Source organism: Carassius auratus, chromosome 5 (assembly GCF_003368295.1).
Source record: "Carassius auratus strain Wakin chromosome 5, ASM336829v1, whole genome shotgun sequence".
Lineage (NCBI taxonomy): Eukaryota > Metazoa > Chordata > Actinopteri > Cypriniformes > Cyprinidae > Carassius > Carassius auratus.
The window spans coordinates 24,337,931-24,355,411 of record NC_039247.1 but is presented as its reverse complement, the minus strand read 5'-3'; the positions used below and the strand labels follow the sequence as shown (position 1 = coordinate 24,355,411).

At 37.8% G+C, this 17,481-nt stretch overlaps 1 protein-coding gene and 1 pseudogene across 9 annotated transcripts in view; one reads left to right on the top strand and one right to left on the bottom strand.

Annotated features, from left to right (window-relative positions):
• On the top strand, nt 1-6,080 carry LOC113087865 (protein AATF-like; annotated as a pseudogene).
• Nucleotides 6,081-8,048: 1,968 nt separating this feature from the next.
• Nucleotides 8,049-17,481, bottom strand: part of LOC113082494 (acetyl-CoA carboxylase) — a 51,143-nt gene continuing 41,710 nt past the window's right edge. For all 9 annotated transcript variants that reach the window (XM_026254132.1, XM_026254141.1, XM_026254149.1 and 6 more), the window contains 11 exons: nt 15,751-15,894; nt 15,558-15,678; nt 15,052-15,148; nt 14,279-14,375; nt 14,063-14,198; nt 13,803-13,980; nt 13,210-13,322; nt 12,127-12,281; nt 11,784-11,954; nt 9,909-10,045; nt 8,049-9,334 (listed from right to left, as the gene is read on the bottom strand). In XM_026254132.1, the coding sequence (XP_026109917.1) occupies nt 9,208-9,334; nt 9,909-10,045; nt 11,784-11,954; nt 12,127-12,281; nt 13,210-13,322; nt 13,803-13,980; nt 14,063-14,198; nt 14,279-14,375; nt 15,052-15,148; nt 15,558-15,678; nt 15,751-15,894 (1,476 nt within the window). In that variant the 3' untranslated portion in view covers nt 8,049-9,207. The remainder of the gene's footprint in view (nt 9,335-9,908; nt 10,046-11,783; nt 11,955-12,126; nt 12,282-13,209; nt 13,323-13,802; nt 13,981-14,062; nt 14,199-14,278; nt 14,376-15,051; nt 15,149-15,557; nt 15,679-15,750; nt 15,895-17,481) is intronic.

Here is a 17,481-nt window from a genome sequence, read left to right as displayed (position 1 = left end):
ATGGTCAAGAGGAAGAACACGAAGCAGTGTGAAGCGGACCCCCCCGAAAGAAAACTGGAAATGGCAGAGTATCCCAACTTTATGGCCAAATGATTCGCTGCGTTTCTACCTTACCGTGATGCAACCTTGCAGAAATGGTACGACAAGACGCGGCTCAAAACAGGCAAAATAAGAAAAAAAAAAAATAATAATAAAAAAAAAAAGACAAGAAATACTCCAAAATATTGTGGAAAGTTTTCCCAGAAGACTCGAAGCTGTTATTGCTGCAAAGGGGTGTCAGACTTGAAATAAATGTCTATGGATTTAGAATGAGAAAAAGTCCCAGTTGGTGTCAGGTGACCTAATACTTTATATTATATATTATATTATATATATATATACACACACACACACACACAAACATATATATACTCACATATAAACTGATGTCACACAGTAGGACAATGCATATATCTTCACTCGTTTGCTATCTCTCTGTGTTTCCCATCAAACAGGGTTTCGGAGCACAGGATGACAGGAATATCCTTACACAAGTGGAGCAGGTTTTAATGGACAAAGAGAGGCTGGTGAGACGTACACAGACGTGCAGGAAGCTGGAGCCCATCACACCTGAAATAGACAGCAGCGTCGCAGAGGGAGAGGTTAGACACCGCTCTGCTTTTATCAATGCACAACTCTATTTTCATTCATCTACTTCTCTGTAGTTGTAAGAAAACTATATAACCAAACCCTTGACCACAGAACCAGTCTCAAGATTTATACATCACATGAATAAATAAGCTTTCCATTGATGTATGGTTTATTAGGATCAGACGGGATTTGGCCGAGATACAGCTATTTGAAAATCTGGAATCTGAGGGTGCAAAAAAATAAAAATACTGAAAAAAAAAGTCTTTACATTTGTTCAAATTAAGCTCTTAGCAATGCATATCACTAATCCAAAAAGTAAAAAAGTTTTTTAAGTGCTATTCAACCCAGCCATTTCAGTAGGTTATATATCTGTTGATTTAACTGTAAAACTAGTACTAGAAGCATCACTGAGCTCACTCTCTGTGGTTTCAGGCGGCTGAACTGGCGCTGAAGGCTAATGTGCACCTTACAGATCTGGATGAGGAGATTTTCGATGGCGATGACTTTTACCACCAGGTAAGAACACAGGCAGGATGAATTATTACGCGGTTACTTTGTCAACCACAACGCTGAGTAGTTATAAAGAAGATAGTAGACTGATGTGATTTCAGGGCACTCACTATGGTTTTTCACAGCTACTTCGAGAGCTTATTGAGCGCAAAACAAGTGCGACAGACCCCAATGATCAAGTGGCCATGGGAAAGTGAGTATGTGTGTGTGTGTATACACATGTTTGTTTGACCATGATAACTCAACCTCTGCTCTTACAGGCAGTGGCTTGCCATCCAGAAACTACGTAGTAAAATCAAGAAGAAGGTGGACACCAAAGCTAGCAAAGTCAGGAAGATCAGGTAAGTGTTTTTTTTTTTTTTTTTTTATTAATTTGTCCAGACAGGATGATTGTCATTAATGAAAAACAGGCATTTTCTTTAACCCTTTAACTGTCGCCCTGTCCCGTATACAGGACACCTACATTTACTTCACTATAGTACAATGAAATCTGATCTAATCTTGACAAACTATATATCGTTGGAAAGGTCTAAGACTCCCAAATATATATTTTACCAATGTTTTGTGTTAGAAATTATGTAGGAAAAGTAATAGATAGTAATTTAATTTGTAATAATTTATGACAAGAGTGCACCCTCAGAAATCTACATTACAGGAGTTCTGAACTTTGTAAAAAAAAGAGACTGAAAACTTAAAATCTCAAAATTCATCCTTTAAAACCCATTTTAAAATCAGACATTGCATTATCATGTAAATGGTACATCATATGTTACAAAATGTTTTAATTCATGAATTATAAAAATTTAGGTTTGGAACGTTCACTATAAAGTCTATGTTCAAAAATGTGAGTGACAGTTTGCACAATACACTCTTATCAACAGCAGTTTTATTGTTTTTAATGCTACAGCACAAGTATTGCAGTTCTTCATAGTTAACGCAAACTAAGGGTTTTTTTTTTAAGTAGTTTTTACTACTGGCTTTTACTCTACTAAAATGGAAACAAAAATATATAAAACATTTAGATGTATATGCGGAGATATTTTAAAGAAAAAAACATCGAAATGAGTTCTGAGTCAGACTGTGTGTGCTCTCAATGAAATGTCAGAATTTAATTTGAAAGACTCTTGTTGTCAATCTTCGTCAGGTTTCACATTCACAGTGAGCTGATGAATTTCATGGCTCCATTAGACACCAGCAGCATGAGTGATGAAGCCGGTGAGTGACGTCTTAGTTCTCCTCATGTCTGATTTTTTCTTTCTGCTGAAACGTCAGACGTCTGATCATACACACACACACACACACCCTCACATTCGTAAGATATATAAAGTTGTCTAAAGGCATAGTTCACACACTAATGAAAATCTGTCCCATTCACTCATCCTAAAGCTGTGGAACATGGAAACACTATATTCTAAATCATAGCTTCATGTGATGAACAGCCTGAAAATCTTATTAGAGCAGCTAGAACATTCTGCTAAATGTTCCATGAAAAAATAGAAAACAAGTGGGTTTGGAAAAAATGATGACAGCGTTCATTTTTAAGAGTGACCTGTCCTTTTAACTGTCAGTGTTGTCAGTATATGATTTGAGCGGGCCTTTATGCCAGTCTGTGTTACTGTGCCGTGGGGACACCAGCAGGAAGTTGTAGGTGTGTGTGTGTGTGTGTGTGTTTAATTAATGGTTCAGTTGTGTGTTTCTCTGTCCTGTCAGAGAGCCGTAATCCTCCTCAAACAGAGAACACGCTAATCAAACACACTGTGGAGATATGCACATACACAAACACTCACACATTTCAAAGATTTAACTTTTAATCCCCCTTCTCTCTTTGCTTTTGTTTTGTTTTCCAGTGGTTCCATTCCCTGAACTAAAAATCTCTGCTTCAGTAGCACGTTTACACTAAAACAACCACCAAAAACAACCACCAAAATAAAGCAAGAATTTTGAACCTGGCTTTATCCAATTTTCAGGTTTCTGTTCTGGAAATTTTGGGAAATTAGTGCATATTTGATTAGATAATGGTTATATCTAAACTTGTATTTTTGCTTGTTACACAGTAAAACCTTTGAATACGATGTTGTACATGAATATGACACCTTCAGCAGGTTGGTGTACATTAGTAAGTGATTCCCGTCACTGTAACATGGTATCATATTATATGTAAAGATGCAGATGTAGAAGCACATCGTACATAATGGCACTACCTATCAGATATTTCTAAAAACAAATGGATATCATAGTCCTGCTTTTTTTTTTTTTTACTCACCTTTCTTAAATAGTTCTGTTTCTCACTCAAAGCTATCAAATTGCTGTAGCAGTAAATATTGACTTTATATGAATAAGAGCTTCAACATTCTGCTAAATAGCTACTTTTGTTTTCCTTGGAATACAATCATACAGATTTGGAATGATAAATGATACAATTTTCCTTTAATAAAACACGGAAACCCTAACTGTAAATCAAAACCATTAAATCCACTGATCTTCTCTCTATAGTCTTCTTATTGTTTTCTCTCAGTGACTATTTTTAAGGGTTCTGTGCTACTTGAGCACGCAAAGGACGAAAACATGAAGCACTCAAGAAGGTGACAGAAATGAATGGCGCTGAACTATAATGCCTTATAATGCCTAAATCTTTAAGCAGACCGGGAGACCACACACAAAATCTCCATTTGCCTCGTCTTTCATACAGATGTGGACAAAATTGTACGTACACTTTGCAGTATCTGCAAAATTTATGTTTTAGCAAATAAGAGGGAACATACAAAAGGCATGTTATTTTTTTTAGTACTGACCTGAATAAAATGTCACATAAAAGATGTTAACATATAGTCCATAAGTTGAATTTATAAAAATGACCCTGTTAAAAGTTTACATACTTGATTTCTTATATTGTGCTGTTACCTGGATGATTAACAGCTGGTTTTGTTTTGTTTTATGATAGTTGTTGGTGAGTCCCTTGTTTTCCTGAACAGTTAAACTACCTGCTGTTCTTCAGAAAAAATCCTTCCTGTCCCACAAATTCTTTGGTTTTCCAACATCTTTTGCATAATTGAACCCTTTCCAACAATGATTGTGTTTTTGAGATCCATCTTTTCACACTGAGGACAACTGAGGAACGTACATGCAAATATTACAAAAAGTTCAAATGCTCAATGATGCTTCAGAAGGAAATAATTTTTTCCCATTTATTTTGGTGAAATAATTGGGAAATAATTTTTTCCCATTTATTTTGGTGAAATAATTAACAATTTGTGGATACAGCAAAGCCAAAACAAAGAAAACTAGCTCAAGTCCAATGAAAATGCACAGCAAAGGGTGTGTGGTGTGAATCATGATCATTGTCTGATTCTGTGAATCAGTGGGACTGTTATCAGAGGCATAGATGACACAAACTGAAGCCTGACCTTTGCCAGCCACACACACATAGTAACGCATGTGCTTTCTGGATTGGTTTTATTTACATAACAATCGCTGAACTACAGTAATAATGATGTATGCCGATGGTATTAGAGAGTGACCGATGACCTTTGCCAATGAGGAATTATAGGCGACCTTTTCCTCGTGCAGCAATATACACTCATACACATAAACACATTCCCTCGGCCTGCTTCCACAGCCACTCTGCCGTATCTCAACTCTGGCTCCACAGTCCCGACACGCACCACTGGCCCCATGAATGTTAATGCCGACGTTGCTGGATGGGGTGCACACTCTCTCTTTCTCTCTCTTGCATAAGGTCAAGCAAGCAGACATGCAGCATGCAAATTCTGCTGGGGCTTAAGAGATAATCACAGTGCATTTGCCCCTGATGGGGTGATGGTGAGAGCCGGGGAATCTGGGTCCTGGGTAAACCTCATCAGTAGAGATGGGTGCATCTCTCCTTTACTCCTCTGCTTCTCCGGGTTCTGTTTGGATCAGAATGTATGTGTTGTGTGACGGCGGCAGTATGCCGTAATCCTGAATGCTGGTTGTGCATTTCTAACAGGGATTTCAGATTAAGGATGGGCCTGTTAGCCTGGCCTCACCCCTGCCCCGCTGGGACATTAGCTCCTCAATCTCAGGACAGTGCATGTGTGCTTTTGTGCATTAAATAGGGCCATCTATTAGGATTTGTGGCCTTTAGTTACAGATGGTTTAAAGGGAGATTGTGGAGTTTCTCGTGTCACTTTAATATAAATTATTTTCTCTCATTTTATACCAGGTTATTTTCCAATTTTTTGGTACCATGGAGTCCCTAAAACAGCCATAAACATGATGAGAACAAATTTACAGCTCAAATAATACCCAAGTAAAATTAATGCAATTACTTTATAAAAGTGTAATCTTAGCATTTCTGCTTTTAATCCTCAGTTGGCAGGTTTATTTAAGATTGTTAGGTAAAATATAAAGTAAAAACAAGTAATATGAAATATTACAATTTAAAATGCTAATATGCTGATTTGGTGCTCAGGATATATTTCTCCTTATCAATGCTGAAAGCAGTTGTGCTGCTTAATATTTTGTGGAACCAGTAATGCTATTTTCAGGATTCCTTGATGAATAGAAAGTAAAAAAAAAAAAAATAAATAAAAAAAAATAAAACACACATACATATATACATATATTAACATTATGAATTGTAAAACTCAGTTAATGCATCCTTGGATTAATTGTTTATATATGACATTTGAACAGTAGTATACTGTTACACTGGGTGTATTGTATTTACATATGAACATGTCTAAGATGTGTTACTATGACACCGTTCAAAACATGGTACATTTAAAAAAAAATATTATTTGGCCGTTGACAAAATCAGTTGCTTTCAGCAGAACACTAAATTTGGCCTTTTGAGTTGAGAAATACAGTTATGTTTTCAATTTATTGTGTTATGTTTTTTTGTTTTCAGGTCGGAGCGGTTTCGTTCCCTGTTAGCGAATGTTCCAGTGATGGCACACTGACCGAAACATCTGCATTTAGTCTTAGTGTGTGTGTATGTGCTGCATTGCTTTCACACACTTCTGCAGTTGAAATCCTTCAGGGACCCCCGACTCAAACTTAGGCGGTTGTTTTGTGATTACCTGTAAGTGAAACTGAACTTTTCTTTTGATTTGAATGAGACATTTTAGTGCCTTTTTGTATTAAAATACCATTTTGTCAACAGAGACAGCATTTTCATTGATGCACCTAGTTTTACCCTTTCTGGAGGCATTCTGTAAAATGCAGTCTGATTAGAGGTATCAGAGAAACCTTCTCCAGTTACCCACCACAAGCTTTGACTATTGTGGCGGCCATAATTTTAATTGGGTATTGAACTGGTGTTTCAGATTGTCGTTAGATAGTATGAGAATAGAATGTGTGAAACCCACAAAGAGGGTGTTGAATGAGACAATGATTGCTGAATTGATAAATCAATGGAAGTGTGTTCCTGAATCCTTCTGTCTGCCATTTGATTTCTCCCAAGACTAAAGAATAGCATGAAGACTAGCACTGATTATCTGGTGGTAGAAAACAGTCACCTAAACTTAAGGATTTTTTCTCGGGCTATGCTCATTTGCATACTTTTAAAGTGCAATTTCCCACCATATTTGATCCTTAGAATTAAAGGTGATCTATACATACAAACCCGATTCCAAAAAAGTTGGGACACTGTACAAATTGTGAGTAAAAAAGAAATTTACAAATATAATAATTTACAGGAATACTTCCAGAAAACATTGTGGGTGAACACAATCCACTGTGCTATTCGCCACTGCCGGCTAAAACTCTATATGTCAAGAAAAGAAGCCATATCTAAACATGCTCCAGAAGCGCAGGTGTTTTCTCAGGGCCACGGCTGTGGCAAAGTGGAAAACTGTTCTGTGGTCAGATCAGAATCAAAATTTGAAGTTCTTTTTGGAAAACTGGGACACCATGTCATTCGGTCTAAAGAGGACAAGGACAAACCAAGTTGTTATCAGCGCTCAGTTCAGAAGTATGCATCTCTGATGATATGGGGTTGCATGAGTGTGTGTGGCATGGGCAGTTTACACATCTGGAAAGGCACCATCAATGCTAAAAGGTATATCCAAGTTCTAGAACAACATATGCTACCATCCAGACGTTGTTTCTTTCAGGGAAGACATTGTATTTTCCAACATGACAATGCCAGACCACATACTGCATCAGTTAAAACATCATGGCTGCATAGAAGGAGGATCCTGGTATTAAAATGACCAGTCTGCAGTCAAGATCTTTCACCCATAGAAAACATTTGGTGCATCATAAAGAGGAAGATGCGACAAAGAAGACCTAAGATTGAGCAACTAGAAGCCTGTATTAGACAAGAATGGGACACCATTCCTATCCTAAACTTGAGCAACTTGTCTCCTCAGTCCCCAGACGTTTGCAGACTGTTATGAAAAGAAGAGGGGATGCCACACAGTGGTAAACATGGCCTTGTCCCAACTTTTTTGAGTTATGTTGATGCCATGAAATTTAAAATGAACTTATTTTTCCATTCAAAATGTAACATTTTATCAGTTTAAACATTTAATATGTCATCTATGTTGTATTCTGAATAAAATATTGAAATGTAAAACTTCCACATCATTGCATTTTGTTTTTATTCACAATTTGTACAGTGTCCCAACTTTTTTGGAATCAGGTTTGTAGATAGCCCACCATTAACAGCTTAATCTTTACTTCATAAATTAGTAACAGTACGCTGTTGTGAGTTTTCCTATTTCCTGCATAACATTGTCGAAGCATTATATTGAGTCAAAGTTATATCTTTAAGAGAATTTCAGAGAGGAAAGGGGTCTCATTTATAGAAACTAACCCCTGGGGTACCTCACGGTTAGGTGCTTGGCCCTTTTGTATTGAGTATTTAAGAAAATCCTGTTTTTCATAACATGACCCTGTATATTCAATTAAGATTGAGCCAAGAATTTAACATGTAAGAATTTATTATATAGTCATTGTTTAGAATGCAATTACAGCTTGCCACAGTAAAAAGGAAATCCTATATTTTGACAAAGGAGACCGCTTCGGATCGCTCCAGTAACAAGTTTAGCAACCCTTACAGATGCATGAGACAATCCAGCACCTGTTTGGGTCACAGCATGTCAGCGAACTTGACACAATTTTCAACTTTCATTGAATCAAGTGGCAGTGCTAGCATTGGAGTGGCTGCTTGAGGTTTTCTGGTAGTGGCGACAACTATCATGATGCAAATGAGACATCATGACTGCCAGTTTAAATTGTTTATAATACTCTCTTCACCTCTCTCAAGTATCCTTAGCCCCCTCCATTGCTTTCGTTTAGTATACATCTACACTGTACTCCTTCTGTCATTCCAGAATATGTATGTTGTAACAAAAATCATGTTCTAATCTACAGTTATGCACTTACAGTACAGTGTACTATGTTGAACTACAGCACTTAGACATTATTGTTTAATAAGTTAACGACTTTTCAGCGTTATATCATCTATGCTAAAAAATAAACATCATATTTATAAGTACAATACCAGTGGATACACATTTAAAAAGAAAAAACACTTTTTTTTTTTTTGGTTAAGCCACAAGGGAATGAAAGGAGGTCATATGGCTCAGTCGACCATCCTGCATGTGAAGGAAAATAACTACGTCTACACAGCAAATGATGTGACGAAATACAGCTACATCACTCCCGAAGCAGAAGTGACCTAGTTGTGACATCACTTGCTCTCAGTGTGGATGGGTGTTATATAATAAAGTGAAAAGTTGATTTTTAAGTTGCAAAGTTCTCTCTCAAACAGAAATCCTCTAACAGCAGCTTTGGGAAGCTTGCTTCTACAATTGGTCTCTGTTCAATCTAAGTCTCAAAGTGCACTTGACTAGACTTGAAAACTATAAATGACAACACTTTTTTTTTTGCTTTACATTTTAGTGTTTCTAAAGGTGCGCATTGATGTGCATTCATAAGTACTGACTCTGAGTATCTGTTATAACTCATACTTTCAGAATCATAGCCAACAATGTAAAGACAGTCACATTGCCATGTTGGCTCCTCTAGTTCCAGTTTTCAGTAACATCAGGCATCTGAGATGATTGTGTAAACAGGGCTCTACGTTGACGCAGGGGCGTCCATGGTGGATAGGATCCGGACCACCTCAGCACGCTGCGTGGGAGAAATGTGCTGGGTCATGTGAACAATGGAGTCCATGGCCACTTCAGGGTTAGCTTGAACCAGGCTAAAAAAGATACAATGACCGAAACAACTTTTAATTAAAAATACAAACCAAATAACAATTGCATACTTGCATGGATAATAAGGGGTGTAAAATCAATTGATTTTATTGTACATTTTACATTTTTAGTAAGAATCCAAACTCAGATTCCAATAATTTTTTCTCAAGTATCCTCCAGCTGCAGTTGCTTCAATTTAAATTGATTATTAATACAAATAATAATAACTGTAAAATGTACAAAACATTAATTGAAAAAAAATAAAATAAAAAAATAAAGGAATAAATAATAATAATATATAATTATTATAATATATATACACACACATTTGTAGAAATTATTTATTTTGATTAACTCCCTCAACAACCAGGATTTCCATATATAAGTCTGGCTTTTAAAGTGTTTATTTTTTAAAATAAAGAATGCACATTTTACTACTTTATGCCAAGCTCTAAAATATTTTATCGGATAGAAATTGTGAGTAAAAATATTTAACAAAATCCTAATCCTGGATGCTTACACAATCACTCTTGAACAACTAGAAAAGTCATGTTTGTGAGGCTGGTGTCTGGATGTTACCTGCGGATCTGTTTGAGGATGTGGTCCCTGCGGATATATTTGATATTCTCATCGATGACAGATCTGGCCCCCTCTTCCTCTGCCAGCTGCCTCTCCAACCACTCCACAACATCCTCATTACTGTCCCACAGATAAGCCTGCGAGAGAACGCCACATGGAGCTTGTTTGAAACAAACTTTCTGACAATGTTTCTATTTGAAAACCAAATCACAATCCTAATCAACGGCTCTTCATTTAGGCTTAGACTGATAACATCAGGCTGATCTGAAACAAAGCTGGACTTGTGCTTGTGAAGATTTGTCGAGGCGTTAATGGGCTTCCGTGCTTCTGCAAGCACTTGTAGCCGGCAAGTACATTTAATGCCCCATATTTATCATTTTTAATCCGTTTGCTTTTAATTAAGAAACAGCGTGTTTCTCTGCTATCTTTGCATGGCAGGGTGGAGATTAATTGTAGTTTAAGATAGCTCTCTCTGATGAGAGTAATGTATTAGTGGTCCAGACAGCGTCTTCTGCAGATACTTTAACCTGCCCTGGGGGCTTGGCTCTACTCCAGGACCTGGTGTGGTGACTCTTCTGAGGCCTAGTCTGGAGCTTGGCAACGTTCAACCATTCTGAGAATTTCTAACTTTCATATACTCTCTGGTCCACACACCTCTTCAAGAAAAAAAAAAATTATATAATTATAATTATTCAGTTCTTCTGACCAACTTTTAAGTTGACGGAGCAGTGAATTTCATCTAAAATGCACTAAAGATATCAAACATCTTCAAGACTCAAATGAAGTCAGTCTTCCATAAAACTAGCAAATATTGTCAACCAATAATTCATCACTCATTAAACAATCACCTAAAAACACTAAAAGCATAGCATTCTGAGCATTCTGAGTCAGCCACGCCACAAGGATGAGCTGTTTTCTTTCAAATCAAAGCTTAAATACACGTAGAAAACGTATCCTTGCAGCGTGACTGACACAGAAGAGCGTAAGCTCCCTGCATTCAGCTCATATTGTACAAAACGGCGCTATGGAGCCAAAAGAGTCTCAATAAAGATAAATGCAGAGGAGGAGTCTCAAAATTCACACACAAATGCAGTGAAGCTCACAGACCGCAAGCAGTTTGTAAATCAAGATATATGTGTGTGTGCATCAGAAATACATTTCTGAATCTTGTCCTGTGCATTTGTGAATCTTGAGTGCATTTGTAAATGTTATTGCATTTCTGAATTGTGTGTGCATTTCTGAATTTTGTGTGCATTTCTGAATTTTGTAAGCATTTGTGAATCTTCTGTGCTTTTTAAATTTTTTTGTGTGCATTTGTGAATTTTGTGCACATTTGTGTATCCTGTGTGTGTATTTATGAATTATGTGTGTGCATGTATGAATCCTATGTGTGCATATGTGAATGTAGAGTGTGCATGTATCTTTATTGATACTCTTTTGACTCCATACGGCGCTACCATGATGCAGAGAAGTACAAAGACAAGTTGTTGAATAAAGTCATTATTTTTTGTTTTTTTATTCATGTACAAAAAGTATTCTCGTAGCTTCATAACGTTACGGTTGAACCACTGATGGCAGATGGACTATTCTGACGATGTCTTTAAATTTTTTCTGGACCTTGACAGTCTAAGTTACTTGGCAGTCAATGGGACTTGTGAATTCACAAGTCCCATTTTCCATCCAAAATGTCATAAATTATTAATCGAAGACGAACAAAGTTTTTATGGGTTTGGAACGACATTGGGATATCTGACTTAAAATTCTGTTTTTTTTTTAAACAATACAATATGAACACAATAAGTGCATTGTACTTATTTTTTGATGTAAGTAGATAGTAGTTAGAGCCACTAAATATAAAGTTTTTGGTTAACGTACTTTTACAGCTCCCTCTGCTTCCACGAACCAGCGGCGGAGCATGGCCTGAACCTGGCCATCCGTCAGCTCACTGTTAGCACACTGGATCTTCCTCTTAACAGTGTCCTCCAACAATAACCGCCGTAAGCGCCAGTAGAAGAACAGTCGAGATGTCTGCCACTCCAGGATATCCTACACACACACACACAAGTCCAGATTCATATATGGCATAGGTCATATTTTATTTGAGCTTCTGATTCTTCAACTACGGACAAATATGTAGACAAAAGTACATCGGAAAACAACTAAAGTGGGAAAAGGCAGAGCAGACTAGTATAAGCTACTATAAGAGTGGAGTACTGACAGTGATGACTCCTTTCTCCTGCATACGGCCCGGTGTGTCATGAAGGTCGGCAAACTGCACGGCGACTTGATGATATATGGGCAGCAGGAACTCTTCTCTCTCTTTCAGTTTACTCTCCAGCTCTTTCCGCTCAGATACACTCAATTCTGGGGTGCCTGAAAACACGAACGCAGAATGAATAAATGCAAATTAATGAGGAATGCACCAAAAAAGTACTTCGGAAACAGGCAGGTATATCAGTCAAGCATTTAGCGGTTTCAGAGGACTACTGTCCAACTGAAATTTTTTTGGGTAGTAGCTTTGAAGCTTTTTTTGGAATGGGAGGATGAAAGTCGAAGATATCACAATTTTAAAACATGTTCAAATCAATCATTATTTGCCATAATTGTGCCATTTTTTATTTTATTTTCTAGTGTTATAATTATAGTGTTATATATATATATATATATATAAGTGTTATAACTAGGATTTTAGAAAGGCTGCATTATTTAAAACAGTAACTGCTACTAAAATACTAAAATTACACTGGAAAGTAAGTTACTTCATTTTGGTGAAAAATGTAAAATAACACAATGGTTAATAGTGGGGAAAAAAACATGCATTTAAAAAAAAAAAAAGTCCATTTTGATTTCATGCTAGCTTAAGCTAATGAGCATAATTCCGTTATTTTGGATTTTATATATTGGTCTTTAGCTCAATACATAAAAGATCAGCAAAAATTTAACACCACGACAGTGCAGCCAACAGAGGAGCATTCCAGTATTACACATCAGCCTGTGGCTGTTCGAAAGAGATCGATCCCGTCAGAGCTAATCATTTAGCGTGGCCGCCTGCAACACCGCAGGCCACTATGGAGGCACGGTCCTCTTTAGTGACTGCTGAGGGGGTAATCGATCGAAGGAGGTACAGAACAGCAACGTGTCTGATTGATCTGAGACCCCTGTGATTGACACGTCTCCTCAGGGAGTAGAGAAAAGGTCGACACAATCAGCAGCGATGAGGTGCTTTAATATAACACTCAAACACGCCCAATAAAACAAGATAGGATTTCAGTGGAGAAAGAGAGCACTGTAAACAACTAACCCAATCTTTCTGCAAGCCCCATGTATACAGGGTCCACCCGCCTCATGGTCTTCACCAGGTCTTTTTTACGGAACTTGATCTCTACCGTGCCTTCAGGCTCTAACACACCACCACTGCAGAACACACACATCACTCATGAATCAGTTTATTCAAACAGGGTATTAACAGGGCAGGAAACTGCTTTTATTGCATCATCACTTAAAATGGCTTGCCTGTAAGGTCTGATCACTTATTTTTATTTATTTATTCATATTTTATGCAGTGTTAATACACTCTTACCAAAAAAAAAAAAAGATGACAATGACAAACCACAAACAAAACACACCAAACAACAAAAAACCTAAAAACAAACACCAAAGCCAAAGAAAAAACAAACATACAGTCAAACCATCCAAATCAAACAAAACCAAACACAACCAAACAAAACAAAACCATACAAAGCTGAACACAGCTAAACAAAACAAAACAAAACAAAGCCAAGCACATCAAAACAAAGCACAATAAATGTCTTTTCAATACACTGTTAGTTATGTTTACATAAAACAAAAATAAAAAAGATGCAATGCACAATATCAAACAAAACTGGTTCTTACCGGCTGTCCTTATCTGCATACATCTCCATGTGGCGAAGGTTGATGGTGGGGTCTATGACGACCCATGATCCTCCCCTGAGCTCTGCCTGTGGAGGGATGTACACCAACACTGGCTGCTTGTATTCTCTCAGCCCGTCCACTATATATGCGCCAAACTTCAGCACCTGGTCATACATGTCTGAGGACAGGACAGCATGAGGTGTTAGCAGAGACCATCATAGCTCACTAAAGCACATCCTACTTCATTTCACGTCACTGACCTTTCATCCCTCCAGAAAAGCCCCTCCAGTTGGCAAACACCATGAGTGGAAGCCCCTCTCTGTTGAAGTCTTTAATGGCCTGTGCAGTCTTAAAAGCAGAGTCAGGGAACCACACTTGCCCTGCTTGTTGGATGATCTGCAGGAAACAACATAAAACACTGGTCATCTCACTAAAAGAAATCAAGTGTCAGGGTGTGAGTGTTTCTAAGTGGTCACCTTGGCTTCAGAGTCCAAATTCGCGGGGTCTGCTGGGATTGAGAGCTCCACCGACCGCGTTTCCACTGCAACGACTCCAGTAGGGATCCCGCCCAACCTACAAATTGACAAATCGTGAATGTGTATTACACAGGGAAATATTATACTAATGCTCAACAATATCAAATAATAATAATAATAATAATAATAATAAATATAAATACAAAAATATAAAATATAAATACAAATATAAATGTATAAAATGTTTCTTTTTTAAGGTTTTATCATGCAGACAAATACTCTAAATGGTAAATAAAACAGAGCCATTCATTGTCAATCTGTACTGTGTCAGATAACTAAAAGGAGTATGGATCAGAAGACTGATGTGAAACTATTGTTCCCCACAGGACTTTTCAAAGTGCATTTATCAGAGCAGGACCTTCTCAATTGACAAACGCTGCCCTATAGGAATTGAGGTCAGAGGTCAACACAAGTTCACAGAGGAGTGTAAAGGCTCAGACTGTGTGGTTAATCATTACAAAAATAAGTATTTGTGAATATGTGTCAGAGCATTTGCCATTTATTTAAAATAATAATAATAATAATGATAACAATAACAAGCATACTTCTCAAGAAAAACCCTTTTAAAAATGGTTAGTTTTAAGAGCTCTACAGTAGTTTGTTCGCATTATAATATCAGACCATCTATCAGTCAATAAGTGGCATCTACAAGTTTTAGGACTTGCCTAAGAGTCCCAGTACATTTTGAGGTGACAGTATTTATTGATGCTTACCTGGCCCGCCCGACGATTACACTCTGTGCCCACGGCTGCATGATCTCCAGAAAAGAGCCGTGGTCAAAGAACCCACTCACCCACGCACCCTTAGTGTCTGTATGGAAGGAGAGAGCCTGTTAGAGCTACATTAGCATCCTATCTTCCTCAGAGCTATGTTGCGATATCTCCCCACCTCACTGTGACAATTACAGTGATGTGTAATCTGTCTCGCCAATAAAAAACACTCCATATATCCCAGAGTATCTTATCTCTGAGTGGAGAGACCTAGTCCTGTGCCTCAAACATAAACCCTCAGACCACAGTCATCTGGACACTTCCACCATCTAACACCACATCCCTTAGCACTTTTGACAGCATAATGTCACTGACACAGAAAAAGTCCTTTGTTTTTTTGGGCACTTACAATGGAAGTACGTCTAAGTGGGTCCACGATAAAAATCTTTCCACAGATGCGGTCAACAGAGCTAAACGTAATGAAGTGTAGGGTTGCAGCATCTACTCACTCTGACTGGGACGTCCTGCTAACATCCAGCGTGGGTCATAAGGTGCCTTCGTAGGAACAAACTCCACTGGCCGATCGATGGGATCTTTAGCACTGAGCATCGGCACAGGACTCGACTTATTCTGAAAGAGAACAGCAGTGTTAGACTCGAATGGAGATTCTCTGGGTTTCATGTCACAGTGTCTTCTGCATACCTTTGGCATGTAAGACAGCCAGATCAGTAATGTAAACACTCCCTCAAAATCATCGCACACAGTGGTGTGTGTGACTCCATTATTGTGCATGATCTGTACTCCACCCAGCTGGTTATTGGAGGTGTACACCTCACGACCCAGAACCTGTGGAGAAAGAGCAAAGCAGTGAATGAAGAAGTTTTGCTCAAGTCTGCAACACTGGCAACATGCTTTTTGCTTTGCATTCACTTGTCTCCACTTATTATTCACTTAATCAGTAAGATATTCATCATTCTCTACCTCACATTGACATACTGACAGTGTCACTACCTGTTGGCACATTCGCCTCTTGCACATTCCTGTGTATCTTAATATTTGAAGACTACAGTATACTTTCATGCACATAATGTTCTATTCTACATTTGATTCTACAGTATACATATACATATATGTATATATATTTTTTATATTTTATTCTTATATTTTTACTGTTTACTTATTTCATTATTTGATACCTAAATTTATGTATATTTTAATATCTGCTGTATTCTAATAATAATTGCATTGTCCATGGAGCGGACCTGACTCACATTTCACTGCTGGTTATATATGCTCTATATAATCGTGTGTGTGATGAAAACAAATCTTATCTTGAACGAGAGTGAGTATTTCTGAAGAAGAACTAGTTGCTGGATCACGTAAAGTATGATTATGAGATACATTACATTGAATAAGATACTGAGCAGTTTTAAGGCAGATGGTGAGAGGATATCCTCAAGAACTTTATTTTATGCATTGGTCTGTGAAATGGTTAGTACTTCAGTTAAAGCCATGAAATACTCTTGGAGAAGTTTCTTCGCCAAGTGTTCTTTGCTCAAGGGTAAACATTAGTTCAAAGTAGGTTACTATTCTGGTAAGTGAGCGAAGAAATTTACCTGAAATGCTATCAAAGGCCAATAGCAATTTGGAAGTGATTAAACAGCAAAATTAACTACAAAACATCTTTGCTCCGGTCAAAGTTGGTTTGAAATTAAAGTGTTCCTGTAGCTCAATTGGTAGAGCACTGTGCTATCAAGCACAAGGTTGGGGGTTCGAATCCCCAGGATTCCCCAGGATTTCTTAATTGTTGTCTGTTGTCTTCATGGAGACTGATATGCCATGATGAGAATTAGCAATCACTTTGTTGCACACCAGACTAATATTGTGGAACCGTTGATTTTATATTAGCTCCTGCCCATAAACTTCAAATTAAAAATTAATAAAAAGAACTGTGGTTGGTCATTTTACATGTTGGTCAGACATGTCCCACTAGCCTTTTCATATTACTGCTATTGAACTCCTGAATAGATTCAGGAGTCAAGCTACAGCACCACACCTCGGGTCAATCAAGCATTGCAATGACGCTAATAAGTTCTAAGAACTTTGACTTTGACTCTTTATGACTGTGCGAACAATTCCCTTAACGTATAATTGATGGTGCCACCTTGACAAGAGATTGTAATGAGTTGGGCGATTCTTGGCCAGAATAAGCTGCAACGTAGACCAGACTTTATGTTGATCAGTGTGATGTCACTAACTCTTCTTGCTTCTTGCTTGAGGAAACACAAAACTAGGAAGCATGGTGTGTGTATTGTGTGTTATGGCAGTGTCAGTGATATGGAGGTCCTGGGGCTGTGTGGATCAATACTGTCACACAGGCAGTAAGCCCAGTGATGGAGGGTGAGGAGAGTCTGTTCTTCACTCAATGCTGTC